The 10,051-nt window shown below is 39.2% G+C and overlaps 3 protein-coding genes across 3 annotated transcripts in view; 2 read left to right on the forward strand and 1 right to left on the reverse strand.

Annotated features, from left to right (window-relative positions):
* The first annotated feature begins 795 nt into the window (after nucleotides 1–795).
* On the forward strand, nucleotides 796–2,001 carry LOC103517602 (NADH dehydrogenase [ubiquinone] 1 beta subcomplex subunit 9-like). Its single transcript, XM_008482645.3, has 2 exons — nucleotides 796–826; nucleotides 1,304–2,001. Exons 1-2 carry the CDS (start codon nucleotides 796–798, stop codon nucleotides 1,639–1,641), a joined length of 369 nt encoding a protein of 122 aa, XP_008480867.1. The 3' UTR covers nucleotides 1,642–2,001.
* A 5,175-nt stretch (nucleotides 2,002–7,176) lies between these two features.
* LOC113470886 (vacuolar protein sorting-associated protein 51 homolog) lies at nucleotides 7,177–7,936 on the reverse strand (the record flags this gene model as incomplete). Its single annotated transcript, XM_026829639.1, has 2 exons — nucleotides 7,810–7,936; nucleotides 7,177–7,305 (listed from the first exon to the last, which is right to left on the reverse strand). Coding segments are annotated over exons 1-2 (240 nt in total), but the record flags the coding sequence as incomplete, so codon positions are not given.
* Nucleotides 7,937–8,475: 539 nt separating this feature from the next.
* LOC113470885 (YEATS domain-containing protein 4) overlaps nucleotides 8,476–10,051 on the forward strand; it is a 4,140-nt gene continuing 2,564 nt past the window's right edge. The window contains exon 1 of the mRNA XM_026829636.1: nucleotides 8,476–8,629. Within this exon, the coding sequence (XP_026685437.1) occupies nucleotides 8,509–8,629 (121 nt within the window). The 5' untranslated portion in view covers nucleotides 8,476–8,508. The remainder of the gene's footprint in view (nucleotides 8,630–10,051) is intronic.

The following is a 10,051-nucleotide window of genomic DNA, read 5'->3' on the forward strand; positions in this document are numbered from 1 at the left end:
AACTCATGATTCAACAGCGAGATACAAGAGACGAGATGGAGGTACCCTAACGAAGTACATCCTGGCTCAGCGTTGCTTAACAATAGGCGACCTGGATTAACAGGAAATGAGGCTCTTTACACCAATCATGGCGAGTGCATTTATTAAGGCCAATTTAAATCTTTATTAAGGGATTAAGAGATTGTTTTTTTTTTTTGCTTTCTATTACCGACCTAAACCTATTTAATATTTAGGTACTTACATAGTCAACCTTTGCTTTGGTTAGATTGCAGGCGTGAAGGGACTTTTGAGTCATCCAAGCAGGATAAACAAGGTGTGTTCCGTTCTATTTGCGGTCACAGTAGGTCCTGTGGTAACGGTCTTGTTTACTGTGGTCCGGGTTCGATGCAGACCATCGGCAAAAGTTTTTAGAATATAAAATTTCAACGGGTTACTTTCTCTGGTATTTTCGAGTTAACCCAGCACCTAATTGGGAAATATTGTGTCTCTTCTCGCCCATCTAATAAGGGACATAATTATAGGGGGGCGGACATGCTGCGACAAAGACCACAAGCCACAAGAGTCCAATGGTAGCAGTTTTTCATTGAAACAGTCAACACAATCAAAATTAAAACCCATTTCAAAGCAGCGATGAAAAATCTTCATAGAATTTTGCGACTATTTAGTACATATTTGTGAGAATTTTGCGACTATGCGATTATTGTACGATTGTTAAAGACAGCTGATGGCCCTCATAGAAAGTCGTGAGATGTTCAAGCCAGACTTTTTTTTCCAACACGTTATGAGTATGAAGTCATGTATCGCTTCTACTCAATTGAGATACAAGGTACGTGTTTGAAGGAGAGAAGTGGGTATTTTGAGTCTGCTATGTTAACATTTTCGAACAGAAGTACAAAGCGATTCAGCAAATTCATCTTGGGATGTCAGACCGAAATGTCAAATAAAATAAAAGAAGAAAAGATCTAAATAATTTTTAGCTAAATTTATTTCAGGGATGAGCTTAAAACTAAAAAAAAAAAAACACTCTGAAGTCCTTTCACACAACACTACATCCTAGGGAACATCCTTCCTCATCTCATCCATAAATCTCTGGAACTCGGTACCTCATCCCATCCTAAACTCTCTTTCTTTCCAGTCTTTCAAAGCCTCCTTAACAGAAGCAGTCAGCGAAGGGTTATTTTCCTCCTAATGTCCTTCAAACCCTTCCTTCTCAACGCCTTGAAGCGGGGGCGGGCGCCGGGGCCGTTGCGCGCGGGCGGACACGGGGTGCAAGTACGAATGCGAGTGTAATTGTGTGTGTGTGTCGTCGATCTGCGCATTGAAGCTGTCCTGCTGCGCGCGCGCTTCGATAAACACAAGGATGAGAATGATTTGGTGAAGATTCGCGCTCTTCTCGCGGAAGGAGAGAAGGAACTTTTCGACACCACCCATCCTTCGCCGATTAAGTTCCCGACCTCGCCCGGTGGGGTTGCTTATGAGCGGGAGCCTGTGATTCCGGATTGGGTCCTGGATTATTGGCATCCACTGGAGAGGGCACAGTATCCGGAATACTTCAAACGACGCGAGGAAAGGAAGAAGGAGTTCCTGGTCTGGTGGGAGAAGCAGTATGGGAAGCCGAGTTCTGAGGGACATGGACACTAGAGTGTGTTAGGAGCAGGGGGATAGAGGACTTAGATGCAAGAACGGGAGAATTGATTACATAGATGCAAAAACGAGAGAATTGATCAGTACAATACATGATAGCAGTGCCTTGTTTCAACAAGTGTGGAAGTGATTCACCAAGCATGGATATGATTTAACAAATAATGGGATAGAATCTTGCTCATGCAAAATACATAATTCGGAATTTGGACGAATTAGATCACAACATGGGGTTGAAAATATATAGTTCTTTTCCACACTTTGAACAGGGATCGACCAAGAATGAATGTGTAGGGTGAGAAAATTGTTGAATCTTTACAAGCGGGAATTTCGGTTGTTGATACCTATAGTTTTGTGAAATATAAGTTTTGAGTTAGCATACCTACTCGTATTTTAAATCATAGTGTTTTTAGATTTTAAGTTGCATACTCGTGTTAAATCTTAAATCTGTTACTTTGGACCATATTGGAGGGGTATACCTAAAAAACTGATTACACAAAATTTAACTGATTGGCCATAAGGAGTGCGAAAATTAGCTGACTGACCAGAAGGCAATATGCCTGTTGCAGTTGATCAGAATATTGAATTTCAAATCAATTGAAATTCAATAAATCAATCTCCAGTAAATATTTATTCCCCTAGGAAAGAATGGAAAATTCGCTCTTTCTTCAATGGTCCAAATACATTTACGCTATTGAACTTTCCCATTTGAAGTCACCGGGTTTGTTTAGAAAACTGAAATGTAATCTTAGAATCATATTGTTTAAATATAACCTTTATTTCTGTTTAAAAAATCCAAAGTTGATTTTTCTTTTTTTCTTTCTTTTGAGGCATTTGCAAATTTAAACTTCTGGTTCTGGCTTTGGTACAAGATGATAAGGTCATCCCTAGATTCGTATAAGCTTAATCCATCTTTTAGGGCTGTTTGCCCCTACACCTAAGCCTCAGAATAGAATAGAATATACCTTGTTTATCCTGCCAGAATGAGACTGAAAAGTCCCTTTACTCCCGCAGTCTAAACAAGGTCTTATATAGGTAGCCTCCAGTGGTGTAAGAGGTCTGTATCATGTCCAATAATTGTCCATAGCTTTGAATTCAGGCGTCCGCGCGACCACGCTTCTGAAGCTGTGCCCCAACATAGTCGATCGACGAGGTGAATCAAAGGCAGTGTGGACGCTCTCAGTTGACATCGATCGACGGCGCGGCGTCGACTATATGTGGACAAACTCTAATGTGCGATAGGTCTGAGGGTCGAGGCAGTGTGGACGGTCTCAGTAGACATCGATCGACGGCGCGGCGTCGACTATATGTGGACAAACTCTAATGTGCGATAGGTCTGAGGGTCGAGGCAGTGTGGACGGTCTCAGAAGAGATACAATACTTCCCATTGGTGCTGGGTCAACACTAGAACACCAGAGATTAACCTGTTGAATTTATCCACCTTGAACACTTGTGGAGAAACTGGAAGCCCTTGAAGAGGTCTGATAGAGGGAATTGTAACTTCAGAGGTCATATTGTCCGAAAATCGAAGATTAAAGGAAAACAGGATACGAGAAAGCCAGTCAGGAACAAACCCTATCTGTCAAGCCTAAAGTTCGCCTCGGGCGGGAATCGAACCCGCGACCGGACCCTTAAGTTGTGTTGTAAGTAAAAATGTAATGTTATTACCAATCAAATATATAAGACCTTGTTTAGACTGCGAGAGTAAAGGGACTTTTCAGTCCTATGCTGGTAGTATTGTATTTTAAATCATAGTGTTTTTAGATTTTAAGTTGCATACTCGTGTTAAATCTTAAATCTGTTACTTTGGACCATTTTGGAGCCTGTTGCAGTTGGTCAGAATATAGAATTTCAAATCAATTGAAATTCAATAAATCAATCTCCAGTAAACATTTCTTCCCGCTCGGAAATGATCGGAAAATACCAAAACTTACCCACTGATGTTATTACGGCATTTTTCACTCGGAAATGATCGGAACTTACCGAAACTTACCCAATGATGTTATTACGGCATTTTTCACTCGGAAATGATCGGAACTCACCGAAACTTACCCAATGATGTTATTACGGCATTTTTAATTTCAAATCAATTGAAATTCAATAAATCAATCTCCAGTAAATATTTCTTCCCCTAGGAAAGAATGGAAAATTCGCTCTTTCATCAATGGTCCAAATACATTTATGCTATTAAACTTTCCCATTTGAAGTCACCGGGTTTGTTTAGAAAACTGAAATGTAATCTTAGAATCATATTGTTTAAATATAACCTTTATTTCTGTTTTAAAAAATCTAAAGTTTATTTTTTTATTTATTTTTCCTTTCTTTTGGGGCATTTGCAAATTTAAACTTTTGGTTCTGGCTTTGGTACAAGATGAAAAGGTCATCCCTAGATTCGTATAAGCTTAATCCATCCTTTAAGGCCGTTTGCCCCTACACCTAAGCCTCAGAATAGAATAGAATATACCTTGTTTATCCTGCCAGAATGAGACTGAAAAGGCCCTTTACTCCCGCAGTCTAAACAAGGTCTTATAAATTTCATAGGTTAAGTTTACAAATAAGTATATAAAACCTTGCTTAACTTAAAAAAAAGAAGAAAAAAAAAATACGAAATATTTGGTGATAAATGTGTGAGGAGAGGGATAGGGGTGTCATTCACACACACATACACAATAATTACACTCGCATTCGTACTTGCACCCCGTGTCCGCCCGCGCGCAACGGCCCCGCCGCCCGCCGCCGCTTCAAGGTGTTGAGAAGGAAGGTTTTGAAGGACATTAGGAGGAAAATAACCCTTCGCTGACGGCTTCTGTTAAGGAGGCTTTGAAAGACTGGAAAGAAAGAGAGTTTAGGATGGGATGAGGTACCGAGTTCCAGAGATTTATGGATGAGAACGCGGCGTCGACTATGACTATATGTGGACAAACTCTAATGTGCGATAGGTCTGAGGGTCGAGGCAGTGTGGACGGTTCAGTCGACAATGTAGACATTGATCGATGTCCGCTGGACTATGTGTGAACACAGCTTTACGTTACTCCTGAGAATGATCGAAGACTACATTTAAACGGTCTCCAACCATTCTCAGAGGTAATATCAGTATCAGTGACCCTCTGGGGTTAAAGGGAACATGATGACACATACTAAATGTGCCCTAATGTATTGTCATATACCTATACCTATGTATAATGTATATATTGTAAAATGTACCCAAATGTATTATAGCTATGTATTGTAATGTACCCGAATGTATTGTACCTCTATATGAGTGTTTTGACACTAGGTATTATGTATCTGTTTGACAATAAGGAATAATTAACAGGTGTGTTATCCGTATTATACCAGCTAGAATCCCTTTCCATGCCACACACATGTGATTGTGACAACCGTAATTATAACATCCGAGGTAGGAGACTGCAAGTGGGTGAATGCACCAGGACCTAACCAATCACTCGAAGTCAATAATCTCATGGGTTATTTATTTATTTATTTATCGTGACTTTTATTATACATCAATAAATTCAGTACAAAGATAATCTAGAGTAAAGTAGAATATATAAAATAAAACAAATAAAATTAAGTACAAATAAAATAAAAATAAATTAGCAAAAGGAACCAAAATAAAATACCCAACAGGTAACAGAGGTGGTAACAAAAACAAAACAATAAAAAAAAAAAAAAAAAAAAAAAAATCACTGATATTGGAAAGAAAGAGAGTTTAGGATGGGATGAGGTACCGAGTTCCAGAGATTTATGGATGAGATGAGGAAGGATGTTCCCTAGGATGTAGTGTTGTGTGAAAGGACTTCAGAGTGTTTTTTTTTTTTTAGTTTTAAGCTCATCCCTGAAATAAATTTAGCTAAAAATTATTTAGATCTTTTCTTCTTTTATTTTATTTGACATTTCGGTCTGACATCCCAAGATGAATTTGCTGAATCGCTTTGTACTTCTGTTCGAAAATGTTAACATAGCAGACTCAAAATACCCACTTCTCTCCTTCAAACACGTACCTTGTATCTCAATTGAGTAGAAGCGATACATGACTTCATACTCATAACGTGTTGGAAAAAAAAAGTCTGGCTTGAACATCTCACGACTTTCTATGAGGGCCATCAGCTGTCTTTAACAATCGTACAATAATCGCACATGCACCAATCTGTGCTGGGTTCTACACATTTCTGAATACCGGATTTGATTATTATTATTTTAAGATGTTTGATAGAAGGAACTGTAACTGCTAAGGTCTTATCGTCCCGAAAGAGAGAAGGAAGACAGGATAGGAGAAAGCCAGCCGTTCCGAGAACAAACGTTATCCTTTCCCGGATTCGCTAACTCGGGTTGACGAATTCTCGCTAGTTGGAATCAGAATTATTCCACCTAGGCTCCCTTTCCATGCCACACACATGTGATTGTGACAACCGTAATTAAAACATCCCAGGTAGGAGACTGCAAGTGAGTGAATGCACCAGGACCTAACCAATCACTCAAAGTCAAGTCAATAATCGCATGAATATTGAAAGTTTGATGGAACATGTAGGTAGGTACCTAAAAATATCTGTGCAATATCTGTGCACAGATATTTTTAATGTAGAACCCCTAGCATTAGACAATATTATACCTGGTAATATTGTTGTTCCTAATGGTTCAACGGCATCCGTGGGTGAGTAAGTAATAGAAAGAGAGAGAAAAGAAGAGAAAGAGAAAACCTAAGCGAGAGGGAGAGAGAGAGAGAGAAATCCTAAGCGAGAGAAGAGGGAGTAGAAAAGGAGAAGAAAAAATAAGCGAGAGAGAGAAGGTGAAGTAGAGGAGAAAAAAAATTAGAGGAAAGAGAAAACTTCAAGAGAGAAAGGGGGGGGGTAGAGAAGAATAGAGAATAAGCGAGAGAGGGAGAGAGAGAGAGAGAAAGAGAAAGAGATAACAAGAGGGAGGTGTTTACTTTGACAAATAGATAGATAGGTACCTAGGTATAGGTATACGAGTATTTCTCAAGAGTGTGTTGATGCATTAATGTCTTGTTCTGAAAAATATACATGGTAGTCAAATACCTATTGGACTTCACACAGATACCTACATGGTATAATATACCTACGAGACGAGACAATAGAATAGAATATAATAACAAGCTGGGCCCGTCCCTCCGGGAATTTTTTAGTCCGTAGTTTATTCGATCGTGATTAGAGAAAATCAGTACCTATGTATAGGCTTGCCAAATATCCAAAATGCCGATTCGGGACGCGAATCCGCGAACATAATTGCCAAATCCGCGAACATAATCGCAAAATCCGCCGAAACTCAAATGGGAATATAGAATGTGTGTGAGTCCTAGCTCTGGTTAAGGCCCAAGGGACTTTTCAGCCTTAATAGGACAGGAAAAACAAGGTAAATTTTTATTATGTTTGAAGTAAATGTGTAAATTTCCATACACATGAAGCCATTTTGCCTTATATGTTTGTACATTGTACACATGTTTTTTTTATTATTATTATTTTTTTTTTTTTTAAGAGGTTTGACAGAGGGAACTGTAACTGCTGTGGTCTTATTTGGGGTGCACCCAGTAGTACGTGTACCCGGGTAGCGATGAGATAGGGATGAGATACCTCCTAGGGTACGTTGGGAGGAGTCGGAACTACGCGAGGTGGAACGTGGGACTTCCTCGAATAGCGAACCCACCTGTGAATATAGATTAGATAATTAACATCACAGACCCAGATTCAAGAAGAAAATTACATATGACCCTAAAACATAGGGGGCACCCTGTATGGAAAACGATCAGGGTTGTTGGGTCAAATTCAATGAAATATTCTATTGTCATCCAACATACGCCATTAACCCAAAATTCAAATCAATGCGGCTCTAAATTTAGTTACGAAATTTGACTCAAACAATCAGCAGAGGTCTCAAACTAAGTAAAACCATGTAAAAATAGTGTTTTATGACCGTTTTAATTTCGTAGCAATGAAACGACTGCTACACTGGACTCATGTGGTCTGTGTCGTAGCATGCCCATCCCGTAGAATGCCTCTCATCAGATGGGCGAGAGTAGACACAATACTTCCCATTTAGGTGCTGGGTCAACACGAGGACAGCGGAAAGCAACCCGTTGAAATATTTGCAATCGAAAAAAAGAGCACAAATTTTTATCGATGGTGGGAATCGAACGCGGGACCTTCTTACCTGATTATCAACCAGTGTAAGCTCTTCTATAATTCTTTTCATGACAGCTCTTACATTCCGGGGTTCGATTCCATGTAGCCAATCCTTCGCCTCAACACTCTTCCTTAACATTTGAGATATGATCTGGAATGGAGAGTAGAAAAAGTTAGCGTTTATGATATGATTTGACAAATACGAAAAATCTTATATTATAAAAACAAGATCCATTCACTCATTCACATTTCACACACTGATCGCTCTATCTCGAGAACCACAACACCTAGAAAATCTGGAATGGGGAGTAGAAAAAGTTAGCGTTTATGATATATGATTTGACAAATACGAAAAATATTCTTAATATTTTCAACAGAATCTGACAATAAAAAGTCGAAGGGACTTTAAAGGTTTGGACTCAGATAGAGGGAACTGTAACAACAGAGGTCATATTGTCCTCGAAAGCGAAAAGAGAAGGAAGACAGGATAGGAGAAAACCAGCCGTTCCGAGAACGAATCTTAACTGTTCCAGATAAAGTGCACTCTGGGTAGGAATCGATCCCGCGGCCTAGCGCTCATAAGGCATTAATACGCAACAAATTTAGCACGAAATACATATTTTTGGTATGTATTCTATGAATGGGGGTACATCCCAACAAAAATAGACAGGACATTTTATTAAAGTTATTCAGTGCTTCCTCCCAAGTGAAATAATTAAGGGGGAGCATGGCAACAATAGCAGCACAAATACCTCAACAAATATCACCCGGTGATGATCCGAATAAGAGACTCAAGGATGTGACCATTGTCAAACCTATCATATATGGAAATGTGGCCAAGTATTTCGGTAAGTAATCGAGCCACCCAGCCTAAATTAACACAAAACACAGTTATATCAAGAAACAGGGCTAGAATTCAAGAAATAATGTACCTATTAGTACGAAATAGAATTTTAAGGGTTTTCGTTTGCTTGAACGACATGTTTAACCACTTAGATAGTTATAGCGCCTAGCCGGCAAAAAAGATTTTTCGGCATTTTCATCTCAACTTTTCCACTACCTACTTCCCTTCAACTTTAAGCAAATTTTAGTGTCATAACTGGTCGGATTTCATGGACGAAACAAAGTGAGTTCTAATTTTGAACCGTCGCGTCGATTTTTTAGTCCGTCCTTCCTTTATTATTACTAATAATAAAAGGTATAGTGGACGGACTATTGTATTCGCTTCGGTGTCGTCTGGTTTGCTGGAACGACATGTTTAACCACTTAGATAGTTATAGCGCCTAGCCGGCAAAAAAGATTTTTCGGCATTTTCATCTCAACTTTTCCACTACCTACTTCCCTTCAACTTTAAGCAAATTTTAGTGTCATAACTGGTCGGATTTCATGGACGAAACAAAGTGAGTTCTAATTTTGAACCGTCGCGTCAAATTTTTATTACTTTCCTTTTGCTTATTTTAGTCTGTCTATCTGTTTCGTCTTACTTTACTTTACTTACTTACTTTCCGTGTCCAGCTCGGTCGTCAAATCTTGTCCATCCAGAAAAGAGCGGTCTGGATGGCCATGTCATTTGCATGCAAAAGATCTAGCTCCGTGCAGGGTTTCTCCAACAGAGGACACACAAGTAAATGAGCAGGATCTTGAAGTGTGCCACATTCACACAGATTATCTGTTTCGTCGTAACGCCAGAATGATTTGTCCGACTTTGATGAAATGAAGCACTTTGAATAATAGTAGTAGCCTAGTAGCCTACTGCTGGAGTAAAGGGACTTTTCAGTCCTATGCGAGCAGTATAAATAAGCACTATTATTACCTATCTATAATACATACTATTACTTTCCTTTTGCTTATTTTAGTCTGTCTATCTGTTTCGTCGTAACTCCAGAATGATTTGTCCGACTTTGATGAAATGAAGCACCTTGAATAATAGTAGTAGCCTACTACTGGAGTAAAGGGACTTTTCAGTCCTATGCGAGCAGTATAAATAAGCACTATTATTACCTATCTATAATACATACATTACACCTCTAGGACACATCCTCATTGGAATTTGGATGGGGGCTCATTTCTACAGTACTCTGTTTAATTTCATTGATTCTGATTCTGCTCCCCAGGTAAGAAGCGTGAGAGGCTCATTTCTACAGTACGGAAAACCATAAAGCCAAAAAAGCAAAAAAACTGGTTTTTGGCGGATTTTCACATTTTCTCACACAAATGAGCTCTGATCTCGAAATTTGTCGCGACGACCTATGAACTCAAAGCGAGAAAGT

Source organism: Diaphorina citri, unplaced genomic scaffold (assembly GCF_000475195.1).
Source record: "Diaphorina citri unplaced genomic scaffold, Diaci psyllid genome assembly version 1.1 scaffold1905, whole genome shotgun sequence".
NCBI lineage: Eukaryota > Metazoa > Arthropoda > Insecta > Hemiptera > Psyllidae > Diaphorina > Diaphorina citri.